This window comes from Anser cygnoides, chromosome W (assembly GCF_040182565.1).
Source record: "Anser cygnoides isolate HZ-2024a breed goose chromosome W, Taihu_goose_T2T_genome, whole genome shotgun sequence".
Lineage (NCBI taxonomy): Eukaryota > Metazoa > Chordata > Aves > Anseriformes > Anatidae > Anser > Anser cygnoides.
The window spans coordinates 17,207,324-17,222,894 of NC_089911.1; the positions used below are offsets into that span (position 1 = coordinate 17,207,324).

Below are 15,571 nucleotides of genomic sequence, written 5' to 3' on the forward strand. Positions count from 1 at the left end.
TGGGCCAGGGGTAAAATCTATGGGGCCAGGGCCGCTCTATGGGGCAGGGCGCCCCCGGTTACCCCCAGCCCCCCAAGTGCGGGGCCCCCCCCTCCCCCCCCAACCCCCCGCTATGGGGCCGGGCACCCCCCCCCCTTACCCCCCCCCACTATGGGGCAGCCCCACTGATCCCCCCCCCCCCCAGCGAGGAGCCGCCGGCGCCCATGGAGCTGGGGCCCCCCCCCCGGGGCCGCCCCCCCCCGAGCGCCCCCCGGACCCCGAGGTAACGACCCCCGCGCGTGGGGGGGGGGGGGGGGCACTTGGGGGGCAGCCCCACATCGGGGGGGGGGTTGGGGGGGGGGGCACTTGGGGGGGCCCCAGAGGACTTGGGGGGCAGCCCCATAGATACTTGGGGGGCACCCTATAGGGGTTTTGGGTGCCCCAGAGGGACTTAGGGGGGCAGCCCCATAGATATTTGGGGGCCCCATAGGGACTTGGGGGGCAGCCCCATAGATACTTCCAGCCCCATAGCGATTTGGGGGGCGCCCCATAGGGACTTGGGGGGCAGCCCCATAGCGCCTTGGGCACCCCATAGATACTTGGGGGGCGCCCCGTAGATACTTGGGGGCCCCATAGGGACTTGGGGGGCAGCCCCATAGCGGCTTCAGTGCGCTACTTGGGGGGCATAGATATTTGGGTGCCCCATAGATACTTGGGGGGCAGCCCCATAGATACCTGGGTGCCCCATAGGGACTTGGGGGGCGCCCCACAGCTACTTGGGGGGCAGCCCCATAGATACTTGGGCGCCCCATAGCGACTCCGGTGCCCCACAGCTACTTGGGGGGCAGCCCCACAGCGCCTCCAGCATCTCCGGGCCCCCCCCGTTTACTTGGGGGGCAGCCCCATAGATGTTTGTGCGCCCCGCAGCTACTTGGGGGGCAGCCCATAGCGCCCTGCGCACCCCGTAACGACTTGGGGGCAGCCCCATAGCTCTTGAGTACCTGCGGGCCCCGTCGACTTGGGGGGCCCCATAGTGTAGGCGACTTGGGGGGCAGCCCATATACCCCCGTAACGACTTGGGGGGCAGCCCCCCCTTGAGTAGCGTAGGGACTTGGGGGCAGCCCCATACTTGGGGGGCGCCCCATAGCGCCCTGGGCGCCCCATAGGGACTTGGGGGGCGCCCCACGGCTACGTGGGGGGCAGCCCCATAGATCTTTGCCTGCCCCACGGCTACTTGGGGGGCAGCCCCACGACCCCCTCGGGGGGCGCCCCACGCCTACTTGGGGGGCGCCCCACACTTGTGGGGCCCGAAGCCCCGCCCCCGCCATCTCCCCCCGCCCCCCCTTTTTACCCCCCGCCCCCCACGCCACTTAGGGGGTGCCCCACATCCGCGCCCCCCCCCCCCACTTGGGGGGCAGCCCCCCAACCTCCCCCCCACCCCTCCCCGCGCGCCCCACACGTGTGGGGCGGCCCCCACGGCGCTCCGGGACCCCCCAACGTCTCTCTTTTGGGCACCCAGCGCTGGCTGACGGAGCCCCCCCCCGCCGCCGCCGCCCCCGCCCCACACTTGGGGGGCGCCCCACGGCCGGAGCTCCGCGACCCCCAAGTGCCTCCCGCTGGGCACCCCCGGGACCTCGACGCGGCCATCCTGGGGGACCCCGGGACCCCCCCAGTGCCCCCCCCCGGGGGCCCCCCCCGACGCCCCACGGAGGAGCCGGCGCCCCGCGCCCCGCCCCACGGCGCCCCGCGGCGTCCCGCGCCCGCACCCACAAGTGCCCTGCGGCCGCCCCACGGCCGCCCCACGGCGCCCCCCCCGAAGGACTTGGGGGCCTCGGCCTCCCGTCGGCCGCCCTGAAGGAGCCCGGGCCTCGAAAAGCCGCTTGTGGGGCGCCCCACGGATCGCCGGGGCCCCCAACTGCTACTTATGGGGCACCCCACAGATCTCCGGGACCCCCAGATCTCACTTATGGGGCACCCCATAGATCGGCGGGACTCCTGAATCTCACTTATGGGGCGCCCCACAGATCGGCTGGGACCCCCAACTGCTACTTAGGGGGCACCCCACAGATCATCGGGACCCCCAACTGCTATTTAGGGGGCGCCCCACTCGAGGATCGCCCCACGGATCGCCGGACCCCCAAGTGCCACTTAGGGGGCACCCCACAGAAGTCGGGACCCCCAAATCTCAGTTGTGGGGCACCCCCATCGCCGGGATGCTACCGCCCCACGGATCACCGGGCCCCCAACTGCTACTTAGGGGGCGCCCCAAGGACTCGAGATCTCACTTATGGGGCGCCCCACGGATTGCCGTGACCCACAAGTGCCACTTATGGGGCACCCCATCGCTGTGACCCCCAACTGCTACGGGACAGATTCCAGGACCCCCAAATCTCACTTATGGGGCACCCCATGGAACTCGGGACCCCCAACTGCTACTTAGGGGGCGCCCCATGGAACTCGAGGACCCTCAACTGCTACTTAGGGGGCACCCCACAGATCTCCGTGACCCACAAGTCTCACTTATGGGGCACCCCATAGAACTCGGTGACCCCCAACTGCTACTTAGGGGGCGCCCCACGGATCGCCGGGACCCCCAAGTGCCACTTATGGGGCACCCCACAGAACTCGGGACCCCCAAATCTCACTTGTGGGGCACCCCACGGATCACCGGGACCCCCAGCTGCTACTTAGGGGGCGCCCCACGGAACTCAGGACCCCCAAGATGCTCACTTAGGGGGCACCCCACTCGAGGACCCCCAAGTGCCACTTATGGGGCACCCCACAGAAGTCTGGGACTTCCAAATCTCACTTATGGGGCACCCCACAGATCTCCGGGACCCCCAAGTGCCACTTATGGGGCACCCCACGGAACTCGGGACCCCCAAGATCTCACATGGGGGACCCCCGGATCTCAACCCACAAGTGCCACTTATGGGGCACCCCACACTGATCTCAGGCCCCACAGATCGCCGGGACCCCCACTTACTTAGGGGGCGCCCCCCAAGGACCCCCAAATCTCACTTATGGGCGCCCCCGGATCAACAAGTGCCACTTATGGGGCGCCCCACGGAACTCAGGACCCCCAAGATCTCACTTATGGGGCACCCCACGGACTCAGGGGCCCCACAGCGCCACTTATGGGGCGCCCCACGGATCCTGCCACTTGTGGGGCACGCCCACACCCCATCTCACTTAGGGGGCGCCCCACGGATCTCCGGACCCACAAGTGATGGGGCGCCCCACGGAAGACCTCCAAATCTCACTTGTGGGGCGCCCCACAGATCGCTGGGACCCCCGACCGCTACTTAGGGGGCGCCCCACTCGACGAATCACTTGTGGGGCACCCCATGGAACCTTGAAAGCTGTACTTAGGGGGCGCCCCACAGATCTCAGGACCCACAGCCGCCACTTATGGGGCACACCGCGAACTCCGGGACCCCCAAAAACCTCACTTAGGGGGCGCCCCACAGCTCTCAGGCCCCCCGACCGCGCCGCTTATGGGGCACGCCGCGGACTCCGGGACCCCCCAAATCCTACTTATGGGGCGCCCCACAGATTCCAGGACCCCCAACTGCTACTTATGGGGCACCCCATGGACGCCGGGACCCCCAACTGCTGCTTATGGGGCACCCCACGGACCTCAGCCCCCCCCGAAACTGCTCACTTATGGGGCACCCCACGGACCTCAGCCCCCCCGAAACCTCACTTATGGGGCACGCTGCAGACTCCGGGACCCCCAAAACCTCACTTATGGGGCGCCCCACAGATCTCACGACCCCCGACCGCCACTTATGGGGCACCCCACGGACTTGGGCACCCCAAAATCTCACTTATGGGGCACCCCACAGATTTCAACACCCCCGGCTGCTACCTATGGGGCACCCCACGGACTCGAGCACCCCAAGATGTCACTTATGGGGCACCCCACAGATTTCAAGACCCCCGGCTGCTACTTATGGAGCACCCCCCGGACTCAAGGACCCCAAGACCTCACTTATGGGGCACCCCACAGATCCTCAAGACCCCCAACCGCCACTTATGGGGCACACCATGGACTCCGGGACCCCCCAAAATCTCACTTATGGGGCACCCCACAGATTTCAAGACCCCTGGCTGCTACTTATGGGGCACCCCACGGACTCAAGGACCCCAAGACCTCACTTATGGGGCACCCCACAGATCCTCAGGACCCCCGACCGCCACTTATGGGGCACCCCACGGACTTCAGCACCCCGAGACCTCACTTATGGGGCACCCCACAGATCCTAAAGACCCCCAGCCGCCACTTATGGGGCACACCATGGACTCCGGGACCCCCCGAAATCTCACTTATGGGGCACCCCACAGATTTCAAGACCCCCGGCTGCTACTTATGGGGCACCCCACGGACTCGAGGACCCCAAAATCTCACTTATGGGGCACCCCACAGATCCTCAGGACCCCAGACCGCCACTTATGGGGCACCCCACGGACTTGGGCGCCCCAAAATCTCACTTATGGGGCACCCCACGGACTCTAGGGCCCCGCAGCGCCACTTGTGGGGCACCCCGCGGACTTGAGGACCCCCCAATCTCACTTAGGGGGCACCCCACGGACTCCAGGAGCCCCGAGCGCCACTTGTGGGGCGCCCCACGGATTGCCCGGCTCGCTGGTGCCGCTTGGGGGCGCCCCATAGATCCTCAGGAACCCCCCCCCCCCCAAATCCCACTTATGGGGCGCCCCACAGACCCCGGGACCCCCGAGTGCCACTTATGGGGCCCCTGCCCCACAGCTTATGGGGCCCTGCCCCACACTTATGGGGCGCCCCACGGATTTCTGGCCCTGCCCCCCACCCCCAGCCCCACTTGTGGGGCGCCCCACGGCCCCCCTCCCCGCCCCATAGCCCCTCCCCCAGCCCCACACTTATGGGGCGGCCCCGCCCCTTCATTGTGACGTCACAGCCCCGCCCCCTCATTGTGACGTCACAGCCCCGCCCCCTCCCCCGATAACCCACAGGGGGAGGAGCCACCCGCAAGGGGGCGTGGCCTCCTTAAGCCACGCCCCCCGTGGTGACTCCGCCCCCTTCCGGGTCCTCCCTCCCCCCCCTCCCCTCCTCCCCCCAGGCCCAGCCCAAGGCCTTCAAGAGGAAGATCGCGCTCCTGGGTGAGAGGGGCGGGGCCGGAAGTGGGCGGGGCCGGAAGTGGGAGGGGCCGGAAGTGGGAGGGGCCGGAAGTGGGCGGGGCCGGAAGTGGGCGGGGCCGGAAGTGGGTGGAGCCGGAAGGGGTGGAGCCGGAAGGGGCGGGGCTTAGCGGGAGGGGGCGGGGGCTTCGTGGGGCGTGGTTTGAGAGGGGCGGGGCCTAAGGGATGGGGCGGGGCCTAAGGGAGGGGGCGGGGCCTAAGGGAGGGGGCGGGGCTTAAGGGAAGGGGCGGGGGCTTAAGGGAAGGGGGCGGGGTTTGGAAGGTGGGCGGGGCGTTGTATGCAAATTAGGTGGTGATGAGTCAAGGGAGGGGGCGTGGTTAACTAAAGGGGGCGTGGCCAGCGCTGACCACGCCCCCCGCGTGCCCTTCCCACCAATGGCAGCCAAGGGGGCGGGGCCGGAGGCGGCGGAGGCGGGGCCGGCGGCGGGGGCCGGGCGGAAGCGGCGCTGGGGGGCGAGCACGGCCTGCGGGGCGCGGAGGCCCTGCATCAGCATCAGCACCGAGTCGCTCAAGGTGAGCCCCGAAAGGCCCCGAAGCCCGCCCCAAACGCGCCCGGGGCTGGGCTGCGGGACCCCAAAGGGGCTCGGGTCCCAAAACCGGGCCCGAATCCGCCCCGAAACAGCCCAAATACATCCCGAAGTGGCCCCGAGTTGAGCAAATCCTGTAAGTTCGCCCCAAAGCGGGCCCGGATTGGCCCTAAACGGACCCAAGTTGGACCCAAACAGCCCCAGAGAGCTGAAATACCAAAAATTGGACCCAAATCCAACCCAAATCCGCCCCAAATTGCCCCAAAACGGTCCCAATTTGACCCTAAGTTGGTCAAATCCTATAAATTCATCCTAAATTGGTCCTAAATTGGCCCTAAACGGACCCAAGTTGGACCCAAACGGCCCCCAGAGAGATGAAATACCGAAAATTGGACCCAAATCCAACCCAAATCCGCCCCAAATTGCCCCAAAATGGCCCCAATTTGACCCTAAATTGACCAAATCCTATAAATTCGTCCCAAAGCGGACCCGAGTTGGCCCTAAACAGTCCCAAGTTGGACCCAAACGGCCCCAAAGAGATCGAATACCAAAAATTGGACGCAAATGCAACCCAAATCTGCCCCAAATTGCCCCAAAATGGCCCCAATTTGACCCTAAATTGACCAAATCCTATAAATTCATCCTAAATTGGTCCTAAATAGACCCTAGTTGGATCAAAATGACTCCAAAAAGGTCAAATATCAGAAATTGGCCCCAAATAGGGCCCAAATCCACCCCAAATCATCCCAGATTTGACCCGCTTTGACCCTAAATTGACCAAATCCTATAAATTCATCCCAAATTGGCCCTAAATAGACCCAAGCTGGCCCTAAAACAGCCCCAAAGAGATCAAATCCTACGAATTCACCCCAAATCGGACCCAAAGTGGCCCTAAATAGACCCAAAGAGACCCGGTCCTACAGATTGACCCCAAATCCGCCCCAAATTGACCCAAATTGGCCCCAAAAAGACCAAACCCTACAATTTGACTGCAAATCAGCCCCAAATCCGCCCTAAATTGACCCAAACCGGTCCCAAAGTTGACCCCAAAAGACCCAATCCTGCAGAGTGACCCCGGATCCGCCCCAAATTGACCAGAAGTAGACTCAAAATAGAGCAAATCCTACAAACTGACCCCAAATCCGCCCCAAATTGCCCCCAAATGGCCCCAAATAGACCCAAAATAGACCAAATCCTACAGACTGACCCCAAATCCACCCCAAATCTGCCCCCAAGTGGCCCCAAATAGACCCTAAAGAGACCAAATGCTATAAATTCACCCCAAACTGGCCCTAAATAGACCCAAATTGACCCCAAAATAACCCCAAATAGACCAAATCCTACAAATTCACCCCAAATCTGCCCTAAATTGCCCCAAATGTACCCCCAAAAGACCAAATCCTACAAATTGACCCCGAATCCACCCCAAATTGACCCCAAACTGCCCCAAAAAGACCCCAAAATGGACCCCAGAAAGACCCAATCCTACAAATTGGACCCCAAATCGGCCCTCAATATACCCCAAAAGACCCCAAAAGACTCCAAAAACACCGAATCCTACAAATTGGCCCCAAATTGGTCCTAAATATACTGCAAAAGACCCCAAAAGCACCAAATCCTACAAATTGACCCCAAATCCACTCTAAACTGCCTCCCAAAACAGACCCCAAAAGCACCAAATCCTACAAATTGACCCCCAATCGGCCCTGAATATACCCCAAAAGGCTCCCAAAAGACCCCAAAAGGGACCCAAAAGACCCCAAAAGACCTCAGAAGAACCCAAAAGACCCCAAAGGACCCCAAAAGACTCCAAAAGACCCAATCCTACAAATCGACCCCAAATTGCCCTAAAAGACCCCAAAAGCACTAAATCCTACAAATTGACCCAGATCGGCCCTGAATATAGCCCAAAAAGACCCCAAACCCCCAAAAGACCCGAAAAGACCCCAAAAGACCCCAAAAGACTCCAAAAGACTGCAAAAGTCCCCAAAATACCCCAAAAGCCCCCAAACACCCAGAAGTGACCCAAAAGGACCCCAAAGACCCCAGAGGACTCCAAAAGACCCCAAATTAGTCCTGAATATTCACCAAAAGACCCCAAAAGACCCCAAAAAGCCCCCAAAAGACCCCCAAAACACTCCCAGAAGACCCCAAAAAGATCCCCAAAAGACCCGAGAAGTCGGCAAAGCCCCCAAAAGCCCCCAAAAGGACCCCAAAAAGCTCCCCAAAATACCCCCAAAGCCCCCAAAAGACCCCAAAAGACCCCTGAAAGGGACCCCGAAAGGGACCCAAAAGACCCCCAAAAGACGCCAAAAGACCTAAAAAGACACCAAAAGACCCCAAAAGGACTCCAAAGACCCCAAAAGACCCGAAAAGGCCCCAAAAGACCCCAAAAAGACCCCAAAAGACCCCAAAGGACCGCAAAAGGCCCCCAAAGACCCCAAAAATCCCCAAAAGCCCCCAAAAGCCCCCAAAAGGCCCCCAAAAGACCCCAAAAAGGCCCCAAAAGACGCCAAAAGACTCCAAAAGACCCCAAAAGACCCCCAAAAGACCCAAAGACCCCAAAAGCCCAAAAAGACCCCAAAAGCCTCCAAAAGACCCCAAAAAAGACCCCAAAAGAGCTAAAAGAGCTAAAAAGGCTCCAAAAAGACCCCAAAAGACCCCAAAAAGTCCCCAAAAAGACCCCAAAAGACCCCAAAAAGTCCCCAAAAAGACCCCAAAAGACCCCAAAAAGCCCCAAAAGCCTCCAAAAAGATCCCGAAAAGACTCCAAAAGCCCCCAAAAGACCCCAAAATGGACCCCAAAAGACCCCTGAAAGGGACCCAAAAGACCCCAAAAGACCCCAAAAAGACCCCAAAAGCCACCAAAAAGCCCCCAAAAGACCCAAAAGACCCAAAAAGACCCCGAAAGCGTCCAAAAGACCCCAAAAAGCCTCCAAAAGACCCCAAAAGACCCCAAAAAGACCCCAAAAAGACCCCAAAAGACCCCCAAAGACCCCGAAAAGACCCCAAACGGCCCCAAAAGACCCCAAAAGGTCCCAAAAGGTCCCAAAAAGCCCCCAAAAGACTCCCAAAGACCCAAAAGACCCCAAAAAGCCTCCAAAAGACCCCAAAAAGACCTCCAAAAGACCCCCAAAAAGACCCCAAAAGACCCCAAAAGACCCCAAAAGACCCAAAAACACCCCAAAATGACTCCAAAAGCCCCCCAAAAGACCCCAAAACCCCCAAAATCCCCCAAACTCCCCCAAAACCCCCCCACCCTCCCCCACCCCTCACCCCCCACCCCCCCCCCACCCCCCCCCCTTACCCCGCTTTGCCCAAAGCCGCCGTTTTCGCCCCAAACCGCAGGGCCTGATCGCGGCGCGGGCGCCCCCGCAGGAGGCGGTGGTGGAGCTGCACCCCCCGAGGACGCCCCCATCTCCGAGGACGACGAGGGCGGGGGCGGGGCCTCGGCCGTGACGTCACCGGGGGCGGAGCCCCACGCCCCGCCCCCCCTCAAGATCTGCCGCACCGTCACCCAGGTACCGCCAGCCCCAAAACCCCGCTTTCGCCCCCAAAAATCCCCCCCCCCCCCAGGTGGTGCTGGAGAACGGGAGGGGGCGGGGCCTCCGCGGAGCCCCGCCCCCAGGCCCCGCCCCCTTCCTCAGGCCCCGCCCCCTTCCTCAGGCCCCGCCCCTGCCCGCAGGCCCCACCCCCTCCCTCAGGCCCCGCCCCCTGCAGCAGGCCCCGCCCCTTCCTCAGGCCCCGCCCCCTTCCTCAGGCCCCGCCCCCTGCCCCAGGCCCCGCCCCCTGCCCCCAAGCCCCGCCCCCTTCCTCAGGCCCCGCCCCCTCCCCAGGCCCCACCCCCTGCCGCAGGCCCCGCCCCCTTCCTCAGGCCCCGCCCCCTTCATCAGGCCCCGCCCCCTCCCCCAAGCCCCGCCCCCCGGCGCAGGCCCCGCCCCCTGACTCTGTGCCCCCCCCCCCCCAGGTGGTGCCGGAGAACGGGCGGGGGGGAGGGGGAGGAGGGAGGGGGCGGGGCCTCCGCGGAGCCCCGCCCCCAGGCCCCGCCCCCCGCCGCTGGCCCCGCCCCCCGGGCGCGGGCCCAGCCCCCGCCCCCCGCCGGCGGGGGCCCCTCCCTGCAGGGCGGAGAGGAGGAGCAGAAGGGTACTGGGGGAACTGGGGGGCACTGGGAGGGACTGGGGGGGTTGGGGGGCACTGGGAGGGACTGGGAGGGGGCTGGGAGGGGAGTGGGGGCAGATTGGGGGGACTAGGAGGGACTGGGGGGAGTGGGGGCTGGGAGGGGACTGGGAGGGACTGGGAGGGGGCTGGGGGGGACTGGGAGGGGCTGGGAGGGGACTGGGAGGGCTGGGAGGGGACTGGGGGGGATTGGGAGGGACTGGGGGGGACTGGGAGGGGACTGGGAGGGGACTGGGAGGGGCTGGGAGGGGACTGGGAGGGCTGGGAGGGGACTGCGAGGGGAAATGGGGGGCCTGGGGGGGACTGGGAGAGGTATTGGGTTGTACTGGGATGTACTGGGAGTTATTGGGAGGTACTGGGATGGACTGGGAGGGGATTTGGGGGTAGTGGGGAGCGCTGGGGGAGGCACTGGGGGAGGCACTGGTGTTGCTGGGAGGTACCGGGAGTTACTGGGAAGGGGCTTGGGGGTAGCGGGAGGGGGACTGGGTTATACTGGGATGTACTGGGAGTGACTGGGACGGACTGGGATGTACTGGGGTATACTGGGAGGGGCTTTGGGGGTACTGGGAAGCGCTGGGAGGCTCACTGGGGTTACTGGGAGGTACTGGGACTTACTGGGCGGGGCCTTGGGGGTACCGGGAGGGGGACTGGGTTATACTGGGATGTACTGGGAGTGACTGGGAGGTACTGGGAGGTACTGGGATAGACTGGGAGGGGATTTGGGGGTAGTGGGAGGGGCTTTGCGGGTACTGGGAGGCGCTGGGAGGCTCACTGGGGTTACTGGGAGGTACTGGGACTTACTAGGAAGGACCTTGGGGGTACTGGGAGGGGGACTGGGTTATACTGGGATGTAGTGGGAGTAACTGGGAGGTACTGGGAGGTACTGGGAGGGGATTTGGGGGTAGTGGGAGGGGCTTTGGGGGTACTGGGAGGGGCTGGGGGAGGCACTGGGGTTACTGGGAGGCACTGGGAGTTACTGGGAAGGACCTTGGGGGTACCGGGAGGGGGACTGGGTTATACTGGGATGTACTGGGAGTAACTGGGAGTTACTGGAATGGACTGGGAGGTACTGGGATGGACTGGGAGGGGATTTGGGGGTAGTGGGAGGGGCTTTGGGGGTAGTGGGAGGGGCTTTGGGGTTACTGGGAGGTGCTGGGAGAGGCACTGGGGTTACTGGGAGGTACTGGGACTTACTGGGAAGGGCCTTGGGGTTACCGGGGGGAACTGGGCTGTACTGGTCCGTACTGGGAGTGCCCGGTGCCCCCCAGGGCGGCGCTCGGTGTCCCAGCAGCGCCGCGGCGTCACCATCACCATCGACGACCCCGTGCGGGCGGCCCCCGGCCCTCCCCCCGCGCCCGCCCCACCCCCATCCTGCACCTCTGCAACCTGGTGAGGGGGCGGGGCCTGAGGGGGCGTGGTCGGAGGGGGCGGGGCCTGAGGGAGGGGCGGGGCCTGAGGGGGCGTGGTCGGAGGGGGCGGGGCATGAGGGGGGCGTGGTCACGTGGGGCGGGGTCACAGGGGGCGGGGCTAAGGGAGGGAGTGGGGCTGGGGGGTAAGGGGGAGGTTGGAGGGGGCGGGGCCTAAAGGGAGGGGGCGTGGCCTGGGGGAGGGGGCGGGGTCACAGGGAGGGGGCGTGGCCTGAGGGAGGGGGCGGGGTCACGGGGAGGGGGCGTGGCCTGAGGGAGGGGGCGGGGTCACAGGGGGCGGGGTCACAGGGAGGGGGCGTGGCCTAAGGGAGGGGGCGTGGCCTGAGGGAGGGGGCGGGGTCAGAGGGGGTGGTCAGAGGGGGCGGGGCCTGAGGGAGGGTGTGTGGCCAATGGGGGCCGGGCTAAGGGGCAGGGGTGGGGTTAAGGGGCAGGGGGCGGGGCTAAGGGACAGGCGCGGGGCTAAGGGGAAGGGGGCGGGGCTAAGGGCAGGGGGCGGGGCTAAGGGGGCGGGGCGGGGCTAAGGGGCGGGGGCGGGGCTAAGGGGCAGGGGGCGGGGCTAAGGGGCAGGGGGCGGGGCTAAGGGGCAGGGGCGGGGCTAAGGGGCAGGGGGCGGGGCTAAGGGGCCGGGGGCGGGGCTAAGGGGCGGGGGCGGGGCTAAGGGCAGGGGGCGGGGCTAAGGGGAAGGGGCGGGGCTAAGGGGCGGGGCGGGGCGGGGCTAAGGGGCGGGGGGGGCTGGGAACGGCCCAAATTGGGGGGTTTTTGGGGGGTTTTGGGGGCGTGGGGAGCCCTGAAGGGGGGTTTTGGGCCCGAAAAGCCCTAAAACGGGGTCTGGGGGCTCGGAACCCCTAAAATTTTTTGGGGGGGGGTCTTAAAAGCCCTAAAATGGGGGGGTTTGGGGGTTGGGGGCTCGGAACCCCTAAAATTGTGGTTTTTTGGGGTCTGGGAAGGCCTAAAACGGGGATTTTGGGGCCTCGAAACCCCTAAAATGGGGCTTGGGGGGCCTGAAACTGGGAAAATCGGGGGGTTTGGGGGTTTTTGGGGTCCTGAGACCCCTAAAATTGTTTCAATGGGGGTCTTGGAAGCCCTAAAATAGGGTCTGGGTTGAGACCCCAAAAATGGGGGATTTGGGGTTTTTTGGGGGGTCTTGAGACTCCTAAAATGGGGTTTGGGGGTCTCGGAACCCCTCAAATCGGGGTTTGGGGGTCTTGGGGCTCCTAAAATTGGATTTGGGGGGGTTAATTGCCATAAACGGGGTTTTTGGGGTCCTGAAAGCCCTAAAATGGGGGGGTTGGGGGGATTTGGGGTCTTGAGGCCCCTAGAATTGGGATTTGGGGGTTTGGGGTCTTGAGACCCCAAAATGGGGATTTGGGGGTTTTGAGGCCCCTAAAATGGGGGGGTTGGGGGGATTTGGGGGGTCTTGAGACCCTAAAATGGGGATTTGGGGTCTTAAAACCGCCGTAAAGGGGTTCGGGGGGCCTGGAAACGCCCCCAAACCCGGGTTTTTTGGGGAAAAACCGCCAAAAAAGGGGTTCTCCCCCCCGCAGGTGCGGCCGTTCACGCTGGGGCAGCTGAAGGAGCTGCTGGGGCGCACGGGGACGCTGCGGGAGGACGGCTTCTGGATCGACAAGATCAAGTCCCACTGCTACGTCACGGTGCGGGGCGCCGCGGGGGGGCGATACGGGGTGATGTGGGGCGCTGGGGGCGGTTATGGGGTGATATGGGGGGGTTGTGGGGTGATATGGGGGGGTTATGGGGCGCTGGGGGGCGGTTATGGGGTGATATGGGGCGGTTATGGGGTGTTGGGGGGTGATGAGGGGTGGCTATGGGGCAGTTATGGGGCACTATGGTCAGTTATGGGGCTCTGGGGGGCAGTTATGGGGTGCTATGGGGTGGTTATGGGGTGCTGGGGAGCGCTATGGGGCGCTATAGGGCAGCTATGGGGCGCTGTGGGGTGGCTGTGGGGTATCCCTGGGGCGCTGTGGGGCGCAGTGGTGTGACGCCCCCCCCCAGTACTCGTCGGTGGAGGAGGCGCTGGCCACGCGCAACGCCCTGCACGGGGTCAAGTGGCCCCAGTCCAACCCCAAGGTGCTGGCGGCCGACTTCGCCGAGCAGGACGAGGTGCGGGGGGGGCTGTGGGGTGCGGGGGGGTTATGGGGTGGGTGTGGGGGGGGTTATGGGGGGGGGTGGGGGGGGTTATGGGGGGGTGTGGGGGGGTGGGGGGGATTTGGGGGGTGTGGGGGGGTGTGGGGGGATTTGGGGGGTATGGGGGGGTGTGGGGGGGTATGGGGTGGGTATGGGGGGGGGGGGGGGGGTGTGGGGTGGGTGGAGGTTATGGGGTGGGTGTGGGGGTATGGGGGGGTGTGGGGGGATTTGGGGGGTATGGGGGGTATGGGGGGATATGGGGTGCGTGGGGTGGCTATGGGGTGGCTATGGGGTGATACGGGGGTTATGGGGCGGTGTGGGGGGGCTATGGGGTGCTATGGGGTCTCTATGGGGTGCTATGGGGTCTCTATGGGGTGCTATGGGGCAGCTATGGGGCAATATGGGGTGGTGTGGGGGTTATGGGGCACTATGGGGTCTCTATGGGGTGCTATGGGGCCTATATGGGGTGCTATGGAGTGGCTATGGGGTGGCTATGGGGTGACACGGGGGAGTTATGGGGTGATACGGGGGGTTATGGGGTGATTTGGGGCACTGTGGGGTCTCTATGGGGCACTGTGGGGTGGCTGTGGGGTGATACAGGGTGGTTATGGGGCGGTGTGGGGGTTATGGGGTGCTATGGGGTCTCTACGGGGCACTATGGGGTCTCTATGGGGTGCTATGGGGCAGCTATGGGGCAATATGGGGTGGTGTGGGGGGGTTATGGGGCACTATGGGGTCTCTATGGGGTGCTATGGGGCCTCTATGGGGCACTGTGGGGTGGCTGTGGGGTGGCTATGGGGGGTTACGGGTGGTGTGGGGGGCTATGGGGCACTATGGGGCTCTATGGGGTCTCTATGGGGCGCTATGGGGCTCTATGGGGTCTCTATGGGGCACTATGGGGCTCTATGGGGTCTCTATGGGGCACTATGGGGTCCCTATGGGGCACTATGGGTCCCTATGGGGCGCTATGGGGCTCTATGGGGTCTCTATGGGGCGCTATGGGGTCCCTATGGGGCGCTGGGGGGCGCTGTGGGGTCTCTATGGGGCCCTATGGGTCCCTATGGGGCGCTATGGGGCGCTATGGGGCGCTATGGGGCGCTATGGGGCTCTATGGGGTCTCTATGGGGTCCCTATGGGTCCCTATGGGGTCCCCGTGGGTCCCCGTGGAGGCGGAGCCACCCCGGGGGGGCGTGGCCAACCGTAGGGGGCGTGGCCTCGGCGAGTGGGCGGAGCCCGCGCTGACCCCGCCCCCTTTTCCCACCTCCCCCCGCAGCTGGACTTCCACCGGGGCCTCCCCCGAGGGCAGCACGTGGGCGGGCCCGGGGGGCGTGGCCTGCGGAAGCTCCGCCCCTCGCACCCCCACGGCCCCGCCCAGCAGGGGGCGGGGCCCGGGCGGGGCGGGGCCGGGGCGGGGCCGGCGGGGGGGCGGGGCTGCGGGCGGAGCGCGAGCGGGCGCAGGCCCGGCGGGAGCGGGCGCGGGGGGAGCGGGAGTGGGACCGCGACAAGGGGCGCCCCGCCGCCGCCGCCGCCGCCCCCGCTCCCCGAGCCCCGCCCCCGCGGGCCACGCCCACCCCGGGGGCGGCCACGCCCACCCCGCCGCCGGAGGCTCCGCCCCTTCCGCCAGGCCCCGCCCCCGGCCCGGCGACAGGGACAGGGCCCGGCCCCGGGAGGCGCGGGCGGACAAGAGAGGTGAGGGGGCGGGGCCTGAGGGGGCGGGGCCGGAAGGGGCGGGGCCGGAAGGGGCGGGGCCTAAGGGGGCAGGGACCGGAAGGGGCGGGGCTTAAGGGGCTGCACCTGAGGGGGCGGGGCTTGGAGGGGGCGGGGCTTAAGGGGGCGGGGACCGGAAGGGGCGGGGCTTAAGGGGCGGGGCTTGGGGGCGGGGCCTAAGGGGGGGTTATGGGGGGGGAGGGGGTAAGGGAGGGGGAGGGGGGAAAGGGGTGGGGGTAAAAGGGAGGGGCGGGGCTAAAGGGGGAGGGGCGGGGCTAAGGGTGAAGGGGCGGGGCTTAGGGGGAGGTGGGCGGGGCTTAATCGCTTGGTTGGATGGGCAGGGGCGGAGCTTAGGGGTTGGGGCGGGGCTTAGGGGTTAGGGGCGGGGCTAAAGGGGTAGGGGCGGGGCTAAGGGTGAAGGGGCGGGGCTTAGGGG

The 15,571-nt window shown here is 65.4% G+C and overlaps 1 protein-coding gene and 1 pseudogene across 1 annotated transcript in view; both read left to right on the forward strand.

Annotated features, from left to right (window-relative positions):
- LOC136788619 (apoptotic chromatin condensation inducer in the nucleus-like) overlaps positions 1 to 15,571 on the forward strand; it is a 29,347-nt gene that overhangs the window by 12,143 nt on the left and 1,633 nt on the right. The window contains 10 exon segments of the mRNA XM_066987175.1: positions 185 to 262; positions 5,082 to 5,121; positions 5,540 to 5,670; positions 9,032 to 9,086; positions 9,089 to 9,204; positions 10,902 to 11,202; positions 11,205 to 11,248; positions 12,831 to 12,938; positions 13,297 to 13,404; positions 14,702 to 15,117. Coding sequence (XP_066843276.1) covers positions 185 to 262; positions 5,082 to 5,121; positions 5,540 to 5,670; positions 9,032 to 9,086; positions 9,089 to 9,204; positions 10,902 to 11,202; positions 11,205 to 11,248; positions 12,831 to 12,938; positions 13,297 to 13,404; positions 14,702 to 15,117 — 1,397 coding nt within the window.
- LOC136788788 (shematrin-like protein 2) lies at positions 13,686 to 14,691 on the forward strand (annotated as a pseudogene).